We start from the raw sequence: 25,948 nt of genomic DNA on the forward strand, positions 1-25,948 counted from the left end.
ACCACAAATATTTCCCATACAACACTTTTAGACTTAGAATGTAAGCTGAGTTTTCATTAGGGCACCATAAATCAGAAGTTTTCACTTCTGTCAAAAGATGGTTGTATAAATTAATGATATTTGAGATTTGAACTGCTTAGGTTTAAAGCAAAACTATTTATTAATCCCTGGGTTTGGGAAACATGGACAATTTGCAACTTAGTCCACTGCTTATCACTGCTGAGGTAAGAATACATTCCTACAGGCCAGCCAGGTGCTGACTGCCTTTTTGGACAGTCCCAAAATCTGCATGTCTCCAGGAGCAACAGAGAAGAACAACATGCCGGCACATCTCCTGTATTTTTCTCCCTTTGACTTCCCTGAAACCTGTATTTCACAAATCTTGGCCTGAGCCAGGATGCTTCCTGCAGTTTCTCACGCCAATCTTCGAGGAGTTAACTAGAATTCTGTGGTAGGCACAAAGAGAACTGCTCTCTAGACCTGCAGAGAAACAGTTGATGATAATTGACGGAGTTGGCTGTTCTTCAAAGGTTTCAAAATCTCCAGCCTCAGCATGGATACTTTTTACTCTCACCATGGCCAAAACAAAAAAGGGAGCAGAAAGAAATGCTGCTCAAAACAACAGAAAAATGGAAGTGGATTGGTGTACAATGGCACAATGTCATGAAAATATGCCCTCCTTTATTATCCACTGCTGATTTTTTTAGCCAAAAATTAGCCTGGCATTTAAATGCTACACTGCTGAGAAGAAGGAAGAAAGTGAGTTAATTTCATAGTTTATGTGAATGCTGTGACGTAGTGTTGGGCATGACTACACTTTAATAGGTCTATTTTCAGCCATTCTGTGGAATAGACTATAGTCTTAAATATAAAAAGTAATAGAAAAATGCACCTGCAGGTGGGCTTAAGACGTGCATGAATTAATGTTTAAAATATTACTCAATTAGTCCAGTTTTGAATTCCTTAGCATTTGTCTTCCTATCTCATGGTGCTTTTTCAAATTTGTCCTCAGCTGATTTACACTGGACAATTGACCGCATGTTCTAAAAGGCAAAGAATTAGGAGCACTGAATACAACCACAACAGGCAAGTCAATTTTTCTCCAGCATTTCTCTCCATTGCAATATAAACTTTCTTCAAATTACTGTAAGATGTGGATGGTATCCTGTGTGAATAGACAGCTGAAAGGATTGCTCCAAGCTCTCTTTTCTCTTCCTGTCTCAGCTCCCTGGGAAGGGTGTCTGTGCCAAACAAAGGTGCTGTGCTTTTAGAATGCCATTGCATGAGAGGAACTGCTCTGCACAGACCAGACTGGGCTGTGCATGAGTAAGAGGACATATCATTAAGCATTTTGATTAAATTCTATTAAATGGCAACTGGCTTTGAAACCCTGTTGCTTAATGGGAACATCCATCCTAATTTCAAAAATCTTTTTGTCGAGGTGGAAAGTGAGTGTGACAGAAAAAAAGGTGACAAGCTCCAAATTTCTGGTTCTTCAGTGACTTAAAGATATTACTGCTCTCACAGGATTGCTTCTGCTTCTTCTCAAAGTTGTCACACACGTACAGGATACAGAGCAGGACATTACAGAGATTATTAAACCCACCTCAGGGACAGTTTAAACTAATGTGAACAAAGGTCTGTGCATCTTCATCTGCAGAGACCCCAGAGGGCAGGCATCTATCAGATGATGCCATTATAAACTGCTGGAGCTAAATCAGCTTATCCATCACTGTTCAGTAAGCTGAGAAATGTCAAGAAATATCTTCTTTTAGGATGGTCTAAAGATTGCAGACCTTTCACATTTGCTATTATAATTGCCTCTTCTGTGCATTTATTCAGGTGATTCCCTATTTCCTTGCCAATAGTTTGAAACATGGATTCAGACTACAACATTAATCAAGTGTTGTAAACAATCAAGTTTGGTAACAAATATGTCACGTGCTGTTCTAAGGGAAAAAACCAGCTCCCAGGAACAACAGTGGCTATGACCCAGTAAACAGCTACAAAGTTCTCAGCTTTCCAGCTTTCTTGTCTCAGGATGACAAATATTGGTTTACTTCTGGTTATGGCAAATTTCTCATGAAACCAAAAATAACACTGAAGCTGAAAATTTCACCTGAGATCTTCAAAGCCTGATGGCTGCTCTGGGCTTGTAATATCCATTGTAAAAGTACATGTTGGTTTCCTTTGTAGAGATTCTCACGACCTTTTGAACTAATTCCTTTGGCCTACTGTTATTTTAATCTCATTAATTTGTAGGAAGACAGATTCTTCTGTGCTGTTTGTAAAATGCATCTGCACTGATTTCCTTTTCCAAGGCCCTCTCTGTCTGTATTGGTAGACTGCATCACTGGCTTTTGCCCTTTTCCATTTCTGAAAATTTTGGGAGGACATGAATTCCTGACAAATTTCACTTCAAGACTTAAGACCTAAAGGTACTCTGATAGCAAAGATGGATGACAACACAGAAGTCAATAGTACTGACACAAAATGATTTTTTCCATTGTGCCAACATCATTAGGGCAAAATAGATCAAAAATTCTCTTTAGCCCTCCTTTTGTTCTGAATGTATTTATACAAATATTTTGTATTTTTGTATCTTTTAGGCAGTAGCCAAATTAAGTTCTCCCTGAGTTTTGGCTATTCTAATTTTCTCCCCGCGTAACCTTACAACACCCTTGTAGTCCTCCTGAGTTTCCTGCAACTTCTTCCAAAGGTCATAAACACTCTCCAGCTAAAGAGCTCTGAAAATCTTTTCTCATGAAGAATCCACAGTATATATGTCTAATTTCTCCATTTCCATTTTTACTGTGATCATCATCAATCACAGAGTCATAGAATGGTTTGGATTGGTAGGGACCTTAAAGATCATTTAGTTCCAAAGCCCCAGCCAAAGGTAGGGAGACCTCATACTAGATGATCACATAAAGAAAAACCTAGAAAAAGTGAGATAAAAACTACTGCCTAGTGTTTTGGAAATGTAAAGCCTTCAGTTCACTTTGATCATGATGTGCAAAGCTGGACCCCAACACTGGACAATCACTGACCCTTGCCCATCTATCCTCTAAGCTGGTTTTCTGCTAGATTTACCCAGCCAAGTAAAATAGCCTTCAATATCAACAAACCCAAACAAACTAAGCATTTTTGCAATATCCCTGTTGAATACATTTAAGTAAATCAGCCTTTCAAATGAATAGGTTCCCTGTGCAATGCTCTTATCACTCAACAGATTCCTCCTATAATTAGACTTTATTGCTTTATAAATGTACTTTTCCTTTATAATAAAAGAAAGGAAAATTACTTGCAAAAAGCAAACACCTTCATCAAATAAGGTTCATGTCAATTCATTATTCAAATGCAGAGCACAATTTGCAGATATTCACTACCTGTGCACTATGTCTATCTAATATCAAAAGGCACCAACGGAATTTTATGCTTTGTAATGTACATTAAGTAGCTTGTATTTGTTTTGTATTAAAGCAATTCCATGAGCTATGTTAACTACATAGCAACGTTCAACAATAGCACTAACAGTTGGTAAATGAGACCCTTTATGTTTAATCTAACTCAACACATTTCACAATTCAGATTCAAATTGCTTGTCAAGAATTTTAATGTACTAAAAAGCCATTCCAGATCAAACAGACAAGTTTTGCAGTCTCCAATGATTTCCAGTAGCAGAGAAAGCTACCCTACCTTTGCTGCTTCTGGGAAAGATTTACAGAACTGCTTGAAACTGAGGGACAAATCTCAGCACCCCAAGATAAATGTAGTTTCTGAATCTGCCCATTTGTTTGCAAGACCATTTTTATTATCTAATATGAAATTTTATTCTGATTTCAAACTTAAGGACCAAGGCTTTACTCTCTACTTTGGATGCTGTTTTCTAAGTTAAGAGATTTCCAGTTATTTGGTCTTTGGAAATTAAATTATAGTTATGACTTGCTAAAACTATAGCTAAAACTTTAGTGCTTCCACTTCATTTGTGAAAGTGCTTGAGCAGTGGTGGAAAAAGGACAAGTTTTTTATTCCATTTTCTGAAACTGGTTGCATATCAGAAACTACTTTTGTCCTAAAGAGGTTATAATGAAAAATACATTAAAATGAATGATCAGAGAATTCATGGAAGAGGAAAAGAATGTCTTTTGAGCCATTGTTATGACAGAAATTACATGCAATTCAAAGAGAAAAAAAGAATCTAGATGATTGAAAATAAAAAACTTTTGATGATGATATTTCATGTGGAAAACCACAACCAACCACCACCAACAGCAAGGAAAAATTCTGCATTTGGATTGACTAAGAATATTTTCATAAATATTAATGGTATATAAAGAAAGAAACCCATATGTATACACATAAAGATATTGTAGAGTTTTAGATTGGATATTAAAAAAGATTTCTTCACTAAAAGGGCTATCAGGCATAGGGACATGTTGCCCAGGAAAGTGGTGGAATCATTATCCCTGTAAGTGTTAAAAAATGCCTTGGATGTGGCATTTGAGGATGTGGTTTAATGGTATAAATGATGGTGGTGCTGAGTTGACATCTGATAATCTTAAAGGTCTTTTCCACCCCTAAGGATTCTGCATGTGTGTATATGTATATTTACACCTCCATTCAGCTATGGAAAACTGCCAAACACAAACAACTCCCCCTCATTAATTCATTCATCAATACAAACATCTTTTACATCCGTGTGCCAGGCATGGAAAAATTATTGGCAAATCTAAAAAAAACCATCGTTTAAAGACGTGGAAGCCCACAGAGGCCAGATTGTGGATGCCATTCTGTGGTGACATTGTTTCTTTTCAGCCTGGTTTCGGAATTTTAAATGTTTTTATTGAACAGTGCAACCAGACACTACATATAACAAGCATGGGACCCAAATCTTGGTCCTATTTGGCAGAAAAACAATGCATTTCTGTTTTTTGTCTGACAACAGAAGATATGTGAACACAGAACATTGTTGAGGGTGGGGTGACACCCACATAAGCCAGCTCCTGTAAATCTCTTTCCTCTAATATCCATCGACAGGAAGACAGCATGCTTATGGGAGGAACAGCTATGGAAAACTGAGAAAATTAATATTTTCCATTAAAAAATAAAATTGAGGACCAAACATTTAAGATAAATAGAAATATTGGACTAGGATGTGCATATTCTATCAACTTAATAAACTGCTTTTTGTATATTGATTTATTAGTCTGTATTTGATATGTTGGTTCATTATCCAAAGCTCTGAAATAAAAGTAAAATCATTATGTTATATTTAAATTCTATTTCAGTTACACTAATTACACTAATCCAAAGCTTCAATAACGGGCAATAATTAGAAAGGCCGTGACAATATATGGAACTATTTATGTTATGCCTCTCACTAAATCTGTTATGTAAGAAAATGTAGGCGGGTATTTCATAAATACAATTTGACATTTATATTACCTCTAAAAATTAGAGCCACTTTGTTAAACCCCTGGGATAATAACACAGTAGAAAAAGTATTTGACATTGCAGTCAGATTTAGTGACAGGTTCAGAGATAATTTACATCTTGTACAAAATTAGCAGTTGGAAAGTATTTGACTTGAGACCCTTAAAAAATAGGAGCCATCAAGCTCGAAAAAGAGCATTCTCTGAACAGATAGAGAATTCTCCTGGTCAGTTCTAATTTGTCTCATTTGTGTCAGTGACTCTAAGTCACTGTTCTAAATGGAGGCTGTAGGTTTATTACTTGCAATTGGCCAAGGAAGAAGGAGTGGCCAGGAAAGTATTTTTAGGAAAATTACCATCTAAAAATATCATTCTAGTAATACAAAAGTGTTTCACAGATTGCACTGATTTCCCTTTAAGTTCTTCTAGGAGAAAAAACACTGACAATGTTCCAAATGTCTCATAATGATTTCTCATTTAAAATAAAATTTCTGGCTTCTTTTTTCTTTCATCAAGAAAAAGTTTATATAGCCATATATTTTCGAATTTAAAGGTCAAAAAAAAAAAAACCCAAAATACTTTTGTTCATGCGCAGATGTTTTGGTTTCTTGTGGGTTTTTCCCCAGATTTTTCTATTAGGGGGCGTTTCACAATTTTTTAGCTTCTATGCAATTATTTGAAGTCTGTTTCCCACTCACTTTAAAAACTGAACTTAGTGACTGGAGGCTGTTACATCCTACATATCATCAGAAGTGTCTACAGTCACAATGGCTCTTCATGTAAAAGCACTTATAAGGTATTCTATAGAAGTTCTTGAACAATTCTGATTATGATAAATATGAAGGGGGAAAATCCTTTTCCTCCACCCAATCTCTAGGGTTATACATCACCACAGAGAAAATTAAAGCTGCAAAAACATTGCTTTAGCAGTAAATTAAGCTCTGGGGAAAATGTCTCATGAAAGTCAGAGCAGTGTCTGACCCAAGGCATCCTTCTTCTAAGATGAGCACTGAATCATCTGGCACAAGAAAAGTTGTATGAATCATGTATCATAGAATCATAGAATCTCCTGATTTGGAAGGGATCCATTAGGATTATTGAATCCAATTCCTTGTCCTCAACTGCTTCTCATATGTCTTCCCCTCTAGATCCTTCACTCTTCATAGCCTTTCACAATTTTCATAACCTTTCTTTGGATACTCTGAAATACCTTCATATCTTTCTTATGTTGTGGCACCCAAAACTGCCCCCAGCACTGGAGGAGAGGCTGCCCCAGTGCAGAGCAGAGTGGGACAATCCCTCCCTTGCCAGGCTGGTGATGCTCTGCCTGACACCCCCAGGACAGGGCTGTCCCTCCTGGCTGCCAGGGCTCTGCTGACTCCAACTTTCCACTGACCAGGACCCCCAGATCCTGTCCCACAGCTGCTTTCCAGCCTCATTCCCCAGTCTGTACACCCAGGTTCCCCATCCCACATGCAGGATCCAACACTTGCCCTTGTTAATCTCCATACTGTGGGTGATTGCCCATTTCTCTGATTTGTTGAGATCTCTCTGCAGAGCCTCCCTGCCCTCAAAGGACTCAACAGCTCTTCCCAGTTTAGTGTCATAGACAAATTTACTTAGTATTTCTTCAAGTTCTGCATCCAAGTTGCTAGTGATGTTGAGGTGAATTGGGAAAAGGATGGAGCCCTGCAGAATCTCACTATTTACACTGCCAGCCTGATGTCACCCTGTGTTGGGGAGCTGTTTTCATGAACAGGATGGCACTGCTGGGGTACATTCCTTGAGCTTTTATTGCAACATCAGCCTCATTGCATGATTGAGACAATAGAAAGATGGCAAAGCTCACGTACAGCCAGCCGCAGCCAAAGATTTCTTTGTTACAGAACATTTTAAAAACTTTCTAGCCAATAGCATATTGATAAAGCTTACAGACAGTTGTTCTAGCCAATTATTAAAAGTACACATACACCTGCTTCACACAATGCTTGCTTGTCTGCCTTCTATTAACAATACACAATACACCATTATTAAACTTAAAACCTTCTACTATCTTGCTAATCATATTTTCCTGCAGTCTTAAGGTCTATCTTAGCCATGCCTAAAACTCAAGCTATTGTTTAATGTCCTTGCTTTCTATACCATTGTAACTTTTTCTACTTTCAGACTTTGCAGCTGCAGCCAGTTCTCTGTTCTTTCTAAGGCCTGTTTTCTCAGCTTTCTAAAAATCTTCTTATCTGTACTATTTTCCACATTACTCTATCCACTACAACCCTTTGGGTCTGCTTTTATTTCCCTCTGTTACATCTGTGTCTGAAAATTACATGTTAGTTCATATCTTCATATTGTTATTACTAAGAGTCTGTGTAGGGAACATTCACAAAGCACACTGTGATATTCTGAGAGATGATAGAGCAACACTGAATAGTTAAAATTTTATGGGGAAAACACCCCAAAATATTAAAAAATAACTGTTTATGAAAAAGGGGGACAGATTAGGTACAAATATTTATATAAATATCTTTCCATCTATTTTGCTATCCAAAACCGGTCTTTATATGTAATTTTAAATTAAATATTTATTAATACATACACACTCATGGAGCAAATTCTGATCTCCTAACAAAAAATAACGCAGTGGAGACATCAAAAAGGGCCTTAATACATTGTCCTTTATGATTAGAGTCCATGCTGCCTACTCACAGATAAGGAAAGCAAATCCACTCCTGTTTCTGTGATCAAACAAGGACCCCTTAGCTGAAGAGCTGCCTTGTTATTACTCATCCCTGCAGGCAGCAGCAAAAACCAGTAATTTTTTAAAAGAATACTTGTTAACATCTTTGTCTCTCCCACCTGTATGTACAAACACACACATGTGGAAATGGAGACCCTGTTCAGTGATATTAACACAATTGTGTCATTACAATTGGCATTCAGGACATCAGAAAATGTCAAAAAGGTTTTGATTCAACTTGCATGCCTGGCAACAGGGAAGGATGTGCTCAGCTGTGGCTCTGGCTGGGGTGGAGATGGCTTTTTGCTGTGTAATTATACAGGTTAGCAGCTGGCAGGGTATTTCCTTTTATATCAGTGCTATATACTGCCTGATATTAAGTATATGAATAAAGAGCTAAGTTATTAAATAAATTATTTTCCCAAGGATTTTATAGATTATTATTGGCTTTATTTGCAAATGTTTACATTGCATAGGGGTTAATGGCCAAAGCTCTAATACATGTCACAGTTTGCTTGCATAGGAGTGGTGAGATTAGTACCTAGGAAAACTTTTGTATTTAGACCATAAACATATCCAGCTTAGCTCATCATCCTGGACTCCCTTCACAGCACAGAGAGAGACACAGGCATTTTTGGAGCACAGTTCATTCCCTCCACTTCAAATGTTGTTGTTACAGAATCCTAGAATGGTTTGGGTTGGAAGGGACCTTAAAGGTCACCCAGTTCCAAACCCCTGCCAGGGGCAGGGACACCTTCCACGATCCCAGGCTGCTCAGAGCCTCAACCAACCTGGCCTTGAACACTTCCAGGACTGAGACACCCAGAGCTTCTCCCAGCAACTTCTTCCAGTGCCTCACCACTCTCACAGGAATTAATTTCTTCCAATTATCCAACACAAATCTACCCTTAAAATCCATTACCAAAATCTACCCAAATCCAACCTTAAAACCTCCCTTGTCCTATCACTTCACACCCTTGCAAAAAGTCCCTCTTCAACATTTTTATAATGCACAATTCCCTAGAAATTCTCCTTGCTTTCCACTGTGTATGAAAGGAAAGGACTGTGTATGAAAGGAAAGGACTGCGTATGAAGAAAATTAAACTAGAAGCTCAGAGGCAGACAATTCAGAGTTGTGCGGAGAAGTTCCACAGCAGTGCTTATTTAAAAAAAAAAAAACAAACCAAACCAACAAACAAAAAAACCCCAAACAAACAAACAAAAAAACCAAAACAAACAAACAAACAAACAAAAAAAACCAAACAAAAAAAAACCCAAACCCTTCATTCATATAGTTTTGAACTGGGGACAAAAAATTGTGGAGCATCCTGAATTAGAATAAGTATCTTCTTTCCTCAGAGAAGAGAAATGTTTCAGACATCACGATTTGGGTTCTTCACTCAGCAGTAATTGCTGACTCCAAGAAGCTGACAATCAGCCCCAGAGCATGAATTTTTGGGTCTAGTGTGAGCTTGGAAATCCTCTTAAGAAAAATTAGGAGCTGAAGGGGCCTGAGATGGAAGTGGAGAGGTGTGCAGGGAGGGGAAGGTCTCATCTTGTCCTTACAGGAGAGAATGGCCACAGCTGATACAAGAGCTGGCTGAAAACACTTTGCCAATGCATGCAGGCCAGTGTGGACCTCACAAACAAATTAAATTCAGTTCTCTTGCAGGTGCCATTTCTCTCGTATTGTTTGGCAGAATACACTATTAAACCCAGTGAACTCCTATCAAACTGCATGTACCAAACTACTTGGCTCTGTGTTGCTTTCTGAAGCACAGCCACGAAGCAAATGGTCACTCTGACATGCTTTTTATGTAATAAAAACAACAATGAGGACTGCAGCTTCCTATTTAGAAATGCCAGGCTCTATTATGTGCTGACAGTCACTGCCAGAGAGAAAGTGACTTCAGGCTTGGATCTCTGTTCACGTAGGACAAGAGCTACAGGAATAATTGATTTTACAGTTCACTGCCGAAACAGGAGAAAAAGAAACGTGTTAAGTCAACTTAGAAAGAAGTATTTCCTTCTTCAAAGTGAAATGAAATGCCCTTCTTTTGATTTTTTTCTTTTTATTTTTCCAAAGACATTTTCCTTAGTGATTGCAAGCTATCTAGTGCTTGTGACTTCACATTTCAAGACCTGCCACTTAAGCACTACAACAAACCTTTTACAGTTTTATAATGAGCTACAAATACAAATTAAATCATACCTTAAAGTCACCTGTTCACAGTGAATTTAGATAAATTGACATGTGCTGAGTCATGTAACTTAGCACAAGTCACCATAGCAATTATTTAAAGTGGGGAGCAGTAAACATTAGGATGCAGAGAGGATGTTCATATGGAAAACATATTCCAACCTATTATAGCATATGCCTATTTCACAGCTTCCCACAGAGCTGGTGGACTCAATTCAGCAGTCAAACCGCTCTGTCTGTGACCACAGAGTCTGGGGTTTCTTTCCTGCTAGGAAAATGTCATGTCAGGGGGCTACAATGTACAGGAGGAGAACCAATGCTGACGTTGCATTGTCTGCACATCAGGCAGATTCTAGAAATAACCCAAGGCTCACTGCACTTATCCACTGATGTTCCACTTGGGCTTTCTGAAATTTGGGTCCTTTTTTACCTTTCCAAAATGTTGACAGGAGCTGCCTCAAAATTAAATATCAAAGTGATAAAATATTTGATGAGTTCTATTTTTAACGAAGAGCATTATCATGAAATCAGACTGGTTAGGGTTGTCCTGATATCCTTCCCCTAAGCACAGGATGCGTTGAACAGTCTCATTAATGAAATGTCCCTATTGCAACCACTCCTGCTCTGTTTGTGCAGAAGGTCATGTCAATGAAAACTTATTTGGGGCTACTTGAAATTTCCCAACAAGCTGTGATTGAGTTGCATGAAGACCTTGAGCACATGAAGCAGACAAAATTGCCATTTCAAGCCTAAAAACACAAAAAATTCACATCCTGCTACTCTCTTAAATCTATTCTCAGCTACAAATATGTCTGTGTATGGAGGAAGAATTGCTTACTTCAAACACTGGAGCACCATTTGTGCAGAAGGAAAGACTCAAAGGCAAAGACAGGGGTCCTCCTGTCCAAAGAAAGGAATTTATGAAGAACCAGACACAACAAAAGTGCAGAAATGATACTAAAGAGATGATAAAAATTAGGTCTCACTTCAAAGAAGTGGTGAATTTTCTCATTTCTGTTCACATTTGGTAGAAAATACATTTATGAGCTAGATGCTACCACAAGCAAAATCTGAGGACCACTATTCAAGCATCATAGAGATACAGTAAGAAATAGGTCATACTTCCTCTTCTTGGGAAACCTAAAATTCAAAGAGTATATATATAAAAAAAAATATAAAAAAATTTTAAAAGTCTATTTGACTATATTCCACGTCAATCCAACAGGCTGAGCCATTGCTTTTACCAGCATTCACTGGAATTAGTTGTGGGGAACATATATCTACTGTCTTACAACACAGCATGATGCCATAAGAAGAATTGTGACTTATTTTAATAACAAGAGTATAGACACGAGTGCCTTTTAGCAGGAGTTTATGAATTGCACCGCTTGCTTTCCAGGCTACCTCAGCAGGTGGCCAAGATCACTGAACCCTGTCATTTTGCTACCACTGGCTTGACTTCTGAAATTATAGGTACGATCTGAAAATAAGTTTCTAGTAGGTTATTTTTGTTCTTGATCACACAGACTGTCAAAGGAGGGAAGAGATACAGTGCCAACCATGCCCACCCAAATCTATTTATTGAGAGCTTTGCCCAGAATTCACTGTTGAAATGTCTGTAATCAGAGCAGTTGCTGCACGCTGGTTAATTACCTTTGTCTTCACAAATGGATATAAAAAACGAAACAATCACAACACTATTTCTGATCTTTTCCTCATCTTAGCAAATTTAAACATTAGCAACAATGTCAAACAATGGCTAAAGAGGAAATATTTAACTGTCTTTTGACAGTGAAAAATTACTTTAACCTTTATGAGTTCATTTTTTAAGCAGTTTGACATTTTGTTACCAAGACAGAGTTTTTGTTTTATTGTTTGCTTCAGCCACAAGTGTTACCAAGTAGGTTCCTATGATTCATATGCAAGTGGAAAGAAATCATGTCTCTATTGACAGGACTGTTATTTTTTATTATTATTTACAAATGCTCCTGCATATCCCAGACTTTCAACTTGATTCATGATTGACTTCTATTTTTCCCCAAAGAGGTGAGTAAAAGATTTTGACTTCTATAGTCTTTGTCAAACCAGATCAGAAGAGAAATCCAACAAGTCTTGTATTTTGCAAGCAATCACAGTCGAGAATTTTATGCTCACGGAGGAGACAGAGGTAAACAAAGAGAACAAAATAAAAGCCTAAGCCCTGACAGCTTCAGAAATTGAATTCCTTCCAGCAAAAGTCTTCCTCAAATTACCCAAATATTGGTTTATATCACAGCCCTCACAGTTCCCATCCCTTCAGAACAAGGGCTGTGTCACAGCTGTCATTTTGCACAATTGTGACAAATCCTACAAAGTTCACAGAAGACCCTTCTGGCAATGTGTTATACCAGCTCTCTTATGGGCTACAGAAATTGGGAGAAAAAGAATCCTTTTATTGGGTCTAAATGTGCCTTTTTATCAGGTTACCTGAATTTTGTCCATTACTGTATTGTGAAAAATAATCAACAGAAGATCTATTTTGAGAACATACTTCAAGTCTGTTGCAAAACCAAGTCAAATCAATTTTCATTACTTCCTTACTTATTTTGTTGAAGATAATTCTGAGGCTCAGAGTCCCACCACTCAGGTAATTGAAGTTGTAAAAGTTACCCAATGAGATCCACTAGATTTTTCTTTTAGAAATCTTTCAAAACCTGTTTTTTCATGAGTATTATTTTATTTTATAAGTATTAACTTATTATTTTATTTCAAATCACACTCAGAAAAAATCATTTACAGCCCGGATTAAAGGCACTTTCCTTCTTGCAAAAAATTGCTCTGCACAAAAATTGCTCCTCCTTGGCCCAGGTGCTGTAATTTTGGACTGGCTTCTTTGACATGGGGGATGTGGTTTCTATGCCTCTTGCTGCCAGGAAACAGCTCAATATCTAATCCTGCGATTATGTCACATTCCTGAAGTCTTCACTTATGACACTCTCAGGCAATGAATCATTTATAGGTCTTTCACATGCATGCAAACATACATCAAATGGAAAAGCCAATGATAAAATAACATACAGTCTTTTTTATCACTGCAGAAATCTCCAATTTCTGTTCTAACACTGAAACAGAAATAATGGCTAATCAGAATATTTCCTGGGTATGTTACTTTAAGGCAATTACATTGATATGTTATAATTTACTGCAACAAAATAGAGAACTTTTGAATAGCTGGAACTGTATAAATTTGCATAAATATTACATCTTCACAGGTTCATTTTCATAGCCCCATAGATACCTCCTGTATTATGCATAGTACATATACCAGCCCTCAAGTAATTTACACTCAAAGACAATCAAATTTCATGAGCTATGAGTAGCTTGCCATTTATTCTGTAGGCCATAATTTTATGGTGTTAAATAAAATACTTCTAATGAGTTCAGTAGTGGAGAAAGAGACTGATTGGCAGCTCTGGAGAGTTGAACTGTATTTGTTTACAAAAGAAACACAATGTGTAGAGCAGAACCAGAGCTTCACCACCCACATGAACATTACTGAGCACTGCCTTGGGGGTGTCCTGCTGTCCTGCTCAGCCTTTCACCCCTGCTTCTCATCAGCCAGCTGTGTCTGCCAATGCCAGGAAGAGAGAATTCCAGCAGAGACATTGCATATTGCATCTAGGCCTAACAAAAACTTGTGAGATGGCAATGGCTTTTGCCTTGGGTCATCAAAGAATAGATATATGATGCCTTAAACCGACTTTGTGGTTTTATCCTACCCACAGAAAGAATTTGGGAATATCTTAGGAGACCTTACAGCAGCCTTTCAACACTTAAGGGAACTTATAAGAAATATGGGGGCAGGCTTTATAGCAGGGTGTGTTGAGATAGGACAAGGGGTAATGGTTTGAAACAAAAAGAGGGTAGATTTAAACTAGATATTTTGTGATGAGGTTGCTGAGACACTGGACCAGACTGCCCAGAGACATGGTAAATGTCCCATCCCTGGAAACATTCAAGGCCAGGTTTGAGGGCTCTGAGCAACCTGTACTATTTGATGATGACCCTGCTCATTGCAGGGGGTTTGGACTAGATGGTGTTTAAAAGTTCTTCCAATCCAAACCATTCTATGAGTCTATGAAGAAGACAAGGAAGAAAGGGATGAGTAAAGGCTTATCTGTCTTGGCCTTATCAGATCTGCTTGGAACCAGAGGCAGCAGATGAACAATACTGCAGCTCCTTCAACACACCCAGCTAACCTGGGATCATGCAGGGACTGAGTGCACAGATATTAACAATCCATCAGACCCTGCTCGAATACCATACTGTGAAGGTGGGAACAGCAGTGGTGAATACTATGGTAAATCTGGGCTGACTGGGAGCTTGATTTCTCAAGGTTTATGCCAGTCAAAGAAGTAGTGTAAGCTCATTTGCCTCTGACTGTGTCTGGCTTACCCTAAATAAGTCTTTAGACCCATATTCTCACCCAAGAACCCATGTGTGTAACTGCATGAATATTCACATGCTTTTCCTGGTTATGCAAAGATCTTCCTTGAAGCATTAACCAATTTTGATCCAAATTTCTTTTCTTTTTGACACTCATCCTAACACTGAGTACAGATTCTGGATATGTGATTAAGTCATTTTGAGAAGAAGTTACTCTTGTCCTGAAGAGATTCTAAAATTATTCTTATTTTGCCATAAAGGTACAAAAAAAATGCTTTGTTGGCTAAACTTTTGTCTCATGCTATTCGCCTCTGTCTGGAAGTGCTTTCGAGAATCATAATACACTGACCCACCTCTTTCTCTTAGCCCATTCTTATCTGATTGTCACACTGCCAAATTTTGTCTGATCCTTGGAGAAAATATTAGACCATTTGAATGGGGTCAGTTGGTTTTGCACAAACTGATGTTGCAGGGACTGCACTTCTAAGTGTTCCTGCTTAGCACTGCACTAAAACTGATAATTCTTATCAGCTGTGGAGCTGTTTCCTGGGTCACTATGACTGACATGATAGCTGTGAACAGAGGCGTAGGCTTTTGCTGTCACTTGAAGACTTGTTTCCACAAAACAAGCCAAAGTGGTTGGAAAAAGAGGGATTCTCTTTTCTTATTCCCCAGTCCCTGAGCTGCTGTCTGGGACACTTGCCAATAGCAAAGGGTTGGCTTCCAGATGATGGATCTCCCCTGTGCTGTGTTGGCATCTCTGCTCACCCTGGAAAGGCCAGCAGCTCAGAAGCTGTGAGAGATGATTTGGTCTCCCTTTAGGAACTCTCTCATCATCAGAGTCAGTGGGAACTATTGTGCCTTAGGAGCTAAGGATTAGTGTTCCTTAGAGCACATGAACATGATTTTAAGCAAGGTACCATTGGGAAAAGTACTGAGAAGAAAGAAAAAGTGAATACTAAAACATTCTTTCAAAAATTAGAGAGCAGACAAGTCCAGCTCCTGAAGTGAGGAGTAAAAAGTCTGTTTCCACTGCTACTGCACTTTACTTCAGGGAATAAAGAAAAAAAAAAGGTATTGTACAAGTCCCTTCCTACAAAATTCCTGAAAGACCGATGCTGAAATCTCTGCAAAGGAATACCTTGAATTGAAAGAATGTCAGCCAAATGAACCACATAAATGGATGCAGACAAAGTGAGAAATTATGGTGAGAGAAGCCAAATAAATTCTTCAGTATATAACTGTAATAGTAGCTGTGAAAGAGAAATATGTTCTCCATGCTTAGTCTGCCTTTTACCACACTACTCACAACACTCTAAATAAGCCGTAATAAAAATGCTTTCAGTTATGTAAGTCTAGATGAGATTTAGAAAGAGAATGCAGCAATCTGATTTTTCCAATACATAAACAATGCAGAAAAATAGCAAAAAAAAAAAAACATATGAAAAGAGCAACTTCCTATGAAAATTCTATTGCTTAACAAAAGGAATAAATTATCAGTCCAATATGAGCAATTCCAAGGATTTTCTCCAGGACAAGTCACCATAACCCTCCCATCTGGAGTCTCACAAGAAATTCCAGTTGATTTCATCACATTTTCATTGAACACCCATAGCAAAAAGATTGCAAGGCTTTTTTAACACCATTTTCACCAAATTAATCTCAGTTTTGAACTCTATAAAAATGCAGATCATTGGTTTGCTATATGCTGCACATGTCAGATCAGAAAGTAAGAACCACAGAAAAGAAATATGCCAGTGATTAAAGAAACCAGTTATTGTCACATTATTAGTTACATATTTTCTGTTACAGCTAGGAGATCATTTAGTTTTTTCTAGTGATCAGCCATTTATCTTCAGGCAACCAAAGATTAAAGATTTCATTAGTAATTATCACAAATGGCGCCTTGAACATACTGATTAAAGATACTTGTCATTTTACTTTATAAAGAGTAGTATATCAGCTGTCTTAGTATTTCAGAATAATTATGTGTTGGATATCTGCTGGAGTCCCAATCATAGCTAATCACCATTTGCATCAGCAAGACACCCAAGGAATCTTTTAAAACCACCCATTACAAATGCATCCTAACACATGAAAGAAGTTTTTGCCATTAAAGACTCACACCCAAGCAGAGAAGTCTGAAATGAAAACTAAAGGCATTTCCATGTAAAATTAACAATCCTAGGTGAAATTCTGATGTAAACTACCTTGAGCAGTTATAAGTAAAAGCTATTTCTAATACTGGTATTTTTAAAAATTTATTTAAAAAGCCAGTAATATGTGTCAGCTGTCTTAGAACCACAGAATCATATTACATATTACAACTCTCACAATAGATCCTATTTGGGCTCATCTCTGATGCACAATCACTGCAGAATCAAAGAATATTCTGAGCTGGAAGGAACCTACAAGGATCATCAAGCTGAACTTTTAAGTGAATGGCCTGAACAGGGATCAAACCCACAACTTTGGGGTTATTAGCTCTATGCTCTAATGAACTGAGATAATAAGATAATAAGTGAGCAGGGTCTGCTCACTTCAAGAGCTGAAAAAGTTAACTATTTGACCAAAGATCCATAACTACAGAGAAAAAAAAGACTAAACCACAGATGACTGCTATGAGACATAAAAATGTTTTGGTGCTAGGCTAGAACAGCTCAGGTTTTGCATATGTTGCTGAAAAGATGAAAATATTAGCAAACTGTCTGTGGAAAAGAACGTTTATCATCAACAAATTTTATTTGAATGATACTCCTGGTTCTTGTGTTATGCCAGGCATAAACCTCATGTCTTTTGGGATTGCTGCATCAATGCTAGATGAAAGAAGAACACTTCTCATCAACCACCAGCACCTTATTAATGAGAAATCATATGATTAATCAATCTGATTACTTAGAAGTCAATTTATCTGCAGTGCAACTGCTAGCCAAATGAAAATAAGATTACTGTGAGTACAGTTTATTAATAATCCCCAGTATGCCATTGATTCAACTTGATTATAACACAGCAGGCATGTGATGCACAATATTACAAAGACATTAAGCCAGCCTGACAACAGTGAATACAGAAGAGGTTTATGCTACTGGATAAGGCACAGAAATCCTGAAGTGTAAGTGACCACTCAATTTGCAGATATGAAAGGAATAGTTTATTTTATTGTAGATAAATAAAGCTGCTGTAATTTTCCACTATCCAGCTCTTAGGGCAGTTGAGATCACCTGAAAGAGTGAGTTAGTGTGGAGTTGAGACACAGACCTTGTAACATCCAAAACAGCCCCTTGAACTTCCTCACACAGAAAAGCAATTTAGCAGACACAAAGGGGAATTCAGGTTCCCCAAAGGGACACCAGTCACACATAGCTCATGAAGCTGTTTCACCCCACTGGCATCTCCCAAGACTGTAGTAGATGTGATTCTATTTTGAACATATATCTACAGTGATATATATTCCCTGTGAGCTTAGGTTATGGGCTGAAAATAACTTGAAAAAATTCTAGTGCTTCTTATTATTTCATAGATTTTATTATTCTGTAGATTATTGTCTTCTAGTTTTTTGACCACAAAATTGTCTTTCTTCATATTTGTCTGACAACCAAAAATATCTTCTTTCAAATATCTTTGTTGTGTTAATTCTGCTTGAAGGGAAAAGTGCAGTATAGATATAGAAAAAATATTAGAGAGGGAGAAAAGGAGGAAAGGGGAAAAGAAGTTCCCTATTTGCTAGATAGGGGAATGAGAAGAGACAGAAAGACCTTTAAAAATCACCTAGGCTTAAATAGAATTAATTATTATAACTACTCTGCTAAGCCAGGAGATGAGGAAAGTGTCAGTGATGTCCAGAAGTCATTTGGTGAGATCCAGGGAAAATGCACGTGTACAATCCAAAGCTGCTGGCATTAATTAATCTCCACAGTGAGAAGTCAGAAGTGCAGAACAAGAACCCTTCAGGACCTGTCATTAAGCAGTAGCACCTCAGCAGCCCAAATGCAGAAGATTGGGTCAGGAAGTGGAAAGAAGAAGTGGAAGAAGATTGATGCGGACTATCTTTAAAAATTAAGGCAGTCAAATGTCTTTTCAATGAGGAAAAAGCAAATCAGTGACATAAACTAGATGAGCACTTCCACAGTCAACCTGTGGGCCTAAAAAGAACATTAACTCTCTGATGCATCCAAGTCCTATCAGAAAAAAAGAGGGCAAATGGAAAGTATGACCTATATATGATATACCAAGGTAAGAGTCTTCTACTTTGTATTCAAGAAATATCTGGACAACATAACTTGGCAGTTTTAATATCATATTTCAGCACATTTCTGGATTTCCTGGGGGTTTAAGACTACTGCAAATCCAGACACTACTCTACTGTGTTCAAATCTTTTCTGAACCATTACTGGTGAATTGTCTTTGTTTAATGAGGGGGATGGTTCTTCTTTCCTCTCACAGAAGGCTCCCCTGGTCCCATTCCCCTCTGGTACCAAAAACCTTGCAACATAAACTCAAAACGCCATGCCACTAATCCATCTACTGCATATGATGACACTAGTGAGAGCAAAATTTACTTTTGTGATCCAATCTGCTTCTTGAATTTGTAGAATTTATACCAAACCTATGAAAATGAATAAATAAGAAAATTATTAAAGCTTCAGACTCTACACCTTTCCTGGGGTTTTATGCCTAGACTTGGGGAAAAGAGTGCAATAGGAATGATTTAGATTTCCTACACTGGAATTCTGGAGTATTCTGGTAAAGTATTCTGGAAGAATAATCTATCTGCAGCTGTCAGGGGAAAAATAAGCTCTTTTTGGTTTACTCACAGTAACTAAGGCTAAAACAAAGAAAGTCTTGAGTGTTTTCAGTCCTTGAGTAAACTGAATAATCAGATTTGGTTCCCTAGAAAAGATACTAAACAGAAAGCACTTGCTCAGGAGATGCATTTTAAGAGCTTAAGCCTGAAGACTTCTTAGATCAAAGAAAACACAGAAATGCACATGAAATGTAGAAGGAGATGAAAATAGTACTAAACAAATTAAAAACAGGATAAACCAACTATTCATAGTCCATAGACCAACCAGGGACTAAATGTTCCATGGCAGTTTATGACATAAAAAGAAAGTAACCAACATCCCTACAAAATTGATTTTCCCATGTCCTGCCTCTCAGTGAAGCTTTATCAGCTTTGGAAGACCAGATCTATTAATGCTTCACCCTAGATTTAGCCAGTTGCATCAAATCAGAATAGTTTACAAACAGAAATATGTGTGGTATATTTTGAGTTCTGGTATTCAACAGTTTCTAATTCAGACATGCAGTAGGGAAGGTCCAAACAAAAATATACATAAAGTAATCAGAGAGGTCTGCAGGTTTTGGGGATTTTTACTTCACAAAAAGGGTAGAGTCCATTTTCATGCCCACTGGCAGTGACGCAAAATTCTCCAAACCAATTGAAGTTTAACAAATACATTCAAACAACCTGGAACAGTATCTACAAGTTTTTAAACGGAAGAAAACTTGACCCAGAGGTAAGCACTACATCAAGGTAAGAGCTAATATTACTCCTCTTCCTTCAATCCCTTACAGTCTAGTATAAACTTCCATATAAACCAGCAGTCAATCACATGCCCTTTGTTTGGAATCAGGTGTAGCCCCACAACAGTTTCTTTTCTAGCTCTGAATTTTTTTTTTTAAGTTAAGCCAAGAGAAAATTGCTTTTGCTCATTATCATGCATCATGCATAGGCAAAAAGGCCATCATGGTCTATTAAATTAAAATACTCAACTCAAGAACAGATGACATGACTTATGGAGGTTTCTGAAGCTAAGCAAATGAACATCTGGCCATGTGGACTGTGCAGAATTATATTTATGATGGTTGGTGTGTGTAGGGAGAATGGTAAGGGGGCACAGTATTCCCCAATGAGTTGCAGCTGGGGTCAAGTAAGAACAAGTGGCATATACAGCTGTAAGCGATTAAGTACAAGGACCATAAAAGGGTGGAGTCAGCCAAGGAGCGAGAGTAAGAGTCAGAAGGCTGCCCAGAAGATGACTGCAGAGGAAGACTACAAGAAGCAGGAGAAGGCTGCTCAGGAAAAGACTGCAGGAGGAGATGAAGGATCCCAGGACCCCAGGAGAGGGTGAGGACCAGGAGAGTCCCAGAGAGGGCTGCAGCGAGGACCAGGAGAGTCCCAGAGAGGGCTGCAGCGAGGACCAGGAGAGTCCCAGGAGAAGATGGTGAGTTCCCCTGGGAGGGGATGAATAATATCAGAAGAAGACTGACCCCACGAGGGTAGACCCCAGGAGAGGGTTGGAGAAGCTCTGGACATGCCAGGGCTCTGTGGCAGTCTGGCAGCAATATCCTTCGTTGGATCACTGCTAGATTAGCTGCAGATGCTCCTGGCTGGGTGCTTCGGGAAAAGCCCCTGGAGGGGATGGACTCTGTTGTTGTAATGCTTACTGTTATATATGAGTGTACTTGTAATGTTTACTGTTATGTATGTATTGTTGTAAACATGTTTAATACAACAGGTGTGTGGCATTCTGATGACTGCAGGGTAGCAGTGTGCTAAAGCCAGTTCTTGGCAGAGCAATTTCCTTTTGGTATTTCATAGTTCATCTGCTAGGATAATAATAATTGTATTGGCTCTGACTGGGATGGAGTTATCTTTGCCCATGGCAGCCCCCCCAGAGCTGTGCTGGGCATTGGTGGCTGCAGCGGTGTTGGTGGCACTGCAGTGCTTTGGCTCCTGCTGAGCGTGATGCCTCAGGTTTTAGCTTTTATATTTTTCAGATTGTGTGTTGCTTCAGTGTGTAGTTCTGAGCTTCATATTAGGGGATGGTAAGCTCTCTGCACAGAGTAGGTAGACAAAATAATTCCTTCTCCAGCTGGGGACCAAGGATAAATTATCCAAATCTCAGGCCCAAGAGCATAAACATCATGAACTGAAGAGAGAAAAACAAGAAGGATGGGACTTCACAAGCTACAGTTATAACTGGACAATTAACTCCAACATGCTAATGGACCAGAACTTATAAAAGTGAGAGACCTCGTGACTGGTCATCCATTTTTGTGACCATTTTGGTTCGTCTTGGGTGTTGCCTTGGCTGGGCCCTTGTGCTGCTCAAGGTGTATCCATGGAGGCCTTTTAATAATCCCTACTTTAACTCTGTTTGGTCTCTGTTCTAGGTCTGCCTTCACAAGGCATCAAGCACCAGCACTGTCTCCAACATTCTCCCATCAGCAGGGTGGAATGGGCAAGACCCTGGGAGGGGACACAGCCAGGCCAGCTGACCCAAACTGGCCAAAGAGATATTCCATACCACAGAATGTGTGCTGAGCAAGAAAAGCTGAGGAAAAGGAGGAGAAGGGGGAGCATTCACTGTTATGTTTATGTTCCAGAGAAACCCTGAAGCCCCACTTTCCAGGAAGTGACTGGACATCACCTGCTGATGGGAAGGAGAGAATGAATCTTTTGTTTTCCTTTGCTTCTGCACATGGCCTTGATTTTGCTTCATTAAACTGACTTTACCCACAATTTTTCTCTATTGCACTCTGTCCTGTTGAGGAAGGGAATGATAGAATGTCTTGGTGAGCACCTGGCTTCCAGTTAAGGTCAACGCACCACAATTATCTACCATTAAAAAGATATTAGTCTACAGAGATAGATAGAAGATAGATTTTCCAGCTAAAGAAGAAAATTGGGAAGGAAATAAGTTTTGTTTTTTCTAATTACAACAGACCAAGATTTTTCCATGGATACTAAAAGCAAAAATAGGAGTGGAGAACTTTCCATTTCTCTTATTTCAGCAGAGAGTTGTCCAGAGGATAATGAAAATAGGCACCACTCTCCAAAGAAGACTCTCTCTAATGTGATGAGATTGGCCTAAAATACAAACAGTTATTTAAATGTCTATGATATGTACCAGAGAGGCAGAGGTTGAGGTCAGTTTGTTTGCCAAAAGCATACACTGACCCAAAGTTTGGGATTGCAGCCTCAGGCCAAACATTCTCTCAGCCCTCATTAATTCCCTGGTAGTTCCTCTGCACCGAGTGCTCTAGGCTTGCATATTTTTAATATTTATACAGAAAAGCTTTGACAGGAAAGGTTGAGGGAAGCTGAGGGCAGCATGTTAATCAGAAGCCTTGAATCAAGGTTTCTTAACAGGTTAATGGTTGCAATATTCTCGGGTGAGTTTCTAGAGCTGAGGAAACATTTTTGACAAAAAGAAAAAAACAACTAAAAACAAATTCAAGACAAAGCTAGCACTTAAAAACATAAAAAAGAAATTAGTAAAAAGATCAGCAAAAATCAATAATCATTTTAAAGCAACCAACTTTCTCTTAAAAATTGCACAATGAGCTCTCCTTTTTACCTGTGGTAATTAGAAAGATCAAAGACACACCCTAACTGTGGGACTGTTGCATTGTGTGTAACACCCTGTCACCAACACACACAATACTCTGGACACAAAACCTTCTTTCATAACATCCTTAATAATGACTCATATCTTCTGACTGTCATACACAAGAACTGAAAGCCAGGACCTTTTCCTGAATAATTAATTTCACCTGACAGCAGACACTTGTGTGTCTGGTCAGGTGAATCCTGTCTTAAAAGTGTCACTGTCCATGGGGGGTATATCCATACATCTTGAACCATGAAATGGCCACACAGATGTGGGCTGAACACCCAGGAATTGTATAACCAAGTGCCAGGTGGTTCATGCAGAAATGTTTGAAGGGTTGTTCTCCCAAAAAATCCCTCTACAGGAAATATAAAACCATGACATGTTCTCCACAGACTTTGGATGCTCTGTGTGATGGAATTGAAGTAAGACATCATTCCTCAGCTTCCTTACCTCTGAAGAAGTGGGTTTGCAGTAGCCAGCTCCAAACACTAGATTTTCTAATGACATACTGGACTGGTCTGGTCCCGCCTCCAGGTTGCCTTTACCAAGCCATGAACCTTTGCCTGGACGAGCAAAACTAGAAGGAGAACAATTGAGAAGAAAAAAGTAATCAGAGGAGCATTGTTAGAGAAGAATCATTGTTGTCCCAGTACTATTTCCTTGCTTAGAAAATATTTACAATTTTGGTGAGTTTTGCTTTTGTTTATTTCAAGTTGCACTGTAAATTCATGTTTTCCTTGAAAATTATCATTGTCCAGTGTGTAGTAATGTGAATGAAGTTTGTTTTCTAGGCATTCAGTCAAGTGGTTTGACTGTTATCTTGAACTCACTCCTTTCTCTGCTATCTTACAGATCTTCTTCCAGTATAACATCTCATCAACACAACCTTTCCATCTATCCACATGGATCACATTCTTATGCAACCTGTCATCAGCTTGCACCTTGATGGGTGCAACATCTTTCTCTCTGGCTTTAACCACATCACCTCTTTGAGTTGTGCATGGTCTCTCCTAATTACTGATATCTTTGCTAGCTCGTCCCAAACTTATTCTTATAGATTGGAAGTTTGGTTGCAACTTCTCACTCTCCCATGGCATTAGTTTTCAGCACCAAAAGGATAAGATTTCAGCTAAAAAAACCTTTATTTTTTTCTGGGTGCAATGTGATTTCACTGTTATCCAAATTCTTCCTCAAAAAACTGATAGAATATAAGTTGGTTTACTCTCAGTGCTGACTATTGTGGTTAGTGCTCTTTTCTGGCTACATTTGTACATTTGCTATTGAAGACCAAGAACCCATTAAGGGTGGGATAACCTGTCTGGAGCTTACTCAGCATCAAGCCTACCAGAGTATTGATGCACAGTCAGGGCTCATACTTTGGATTAATCTGAGCAGTACTTACACCCCAGTTAATGATGCCTTTATATTCACTGGAGAGGAATTGGCATTTCCAGCATGAGTCATCTCTTGCTGAAACAGTGATATCAAACAGATCAGAGGAATTTTACCCTCCAAGTATTTAATTCTAATTGTGGACTGTAAAGAGAGGCTGGATGACTGTATCATCAACAACTGGAGATGAGATAACCATACTGTTAGTTCTCTCTGATAACACATGCTGTACACAAACTACATCAAGATTTCAAGAGGGAAATCAGTCTACTTGTGGGGAATGCAATGAGTCAAATTACCAACTATGATCACTAAAGTGCAATGAAAGCATCCAGAAGGGTTCTTAAAAAACATGCAGGCAAAGGTGGAACTGAAATAATGAACTATAGAGAAAAAAGGAAAAGACATTTGCTGTTTGTACCAAGTGCATAGGCAATGCCACTGGCTTTGTGCTACAGCTTCCAAACTGGGATCACCATCCACAAGCATCTGATGCCCATCCAAGCATCCCAAATCCCACTGTACCCAGGAGACCTGGTCTTCTTGAAAGAATAAAAACTTCCAGGATGGAGAGCACAAAAAACACCTCAAAACCATAATGTGCCAGAACTAGAAGCCACAGGGAAGTGCCATTCCTGCTGCAATGCCTTTCCAATCCGAGGTTTTTTCTCTATGTAGATGTGTATCACATGGCCACATCAGCACAGATAAAACTAATGAACTGATGTCTACACCAGATTCAGTTTTTAAGGACAGATGAAAGTGCTGAGTGCTGTGCAGAAACACACAGATAACAGAGAATCATAGAATCACAGAACATCCTGAGATGAAAAGGAGCCACAAGAATCACCAAAATCCAACTCTTGACCCTGCACAGGGCAGCCCCAAGAATCACACCATGTGCCTGGGAGTATTGCCCAAATGCTTCTTGAACTCTGGAAGGATTTATATTAAAGAAAACAACAACAAAAAAAATTTTAATAGCCATACAAAAGGTGAGGCTCTTGTCTGAAAGAGTTTTGCAACATTGGAAAAAAAATCTGAGGCAAAATTACAAACTGGACCAGTTTCAGAAGATTAAACACAAATCCCTGTCTTGGCTGTAGAACAAAACTGCTGCTTGTTATAGATAAATACTGGCAAAAAGGTCATTCCATGAGAAGGAGGATGGGGTAGAACAAATCAGCAAATATCTATTCTTGCTTATGTATATTTTAATTTATGCGATCAAAGCAATTTCCAGCTGGTTGCTTCTAAGCAGCATGAAGCCTTTCCATGTATTTCCTACATGCACCATTTAAGATAAAAGCAATAAATAAATAAACAAATAAATAAAGCTATTTCCAACAGACAAGAGCTA

General features: G+C 38.6%; 1 protein-coding gene across 1 annotated transcript in view; it reads right to left on the reverse strand.

Annotated features, from left to right (window-relative positions):
• The window catches only part of FAM135B (family with sequence similarity 135 member B), a 194,506-nt gene that overhangs the window by 27,426 nt on the left and 141,132 nt on the right, over positions 1-25,948 (reverse strand). The window contains exon 7 of the mRNA XM_030944057.1: positions 23,647-23,773. Coding sequence (XP_030799917.1) covers positions 23,647-23,773 — 127 coding nt within the window. The remainder of the gene's footprint in view (positions 1-23,646; positions 23,774-25,948) is intronic.

Source organism: Camarhynchus parvulus, chromosome 2, assembly GCF_901933205.1.
Source record: "Camarhynchus parvulus chromosome 2, STF_HiC, whole genome shotgun sequence".
Classification (NCBI taxonomy): Eukaryota; Metazoa; Chordata; class Aves; order Passeriformes; family Thraupidae; genus Camarhynchus; species Camarhynchus parvulus.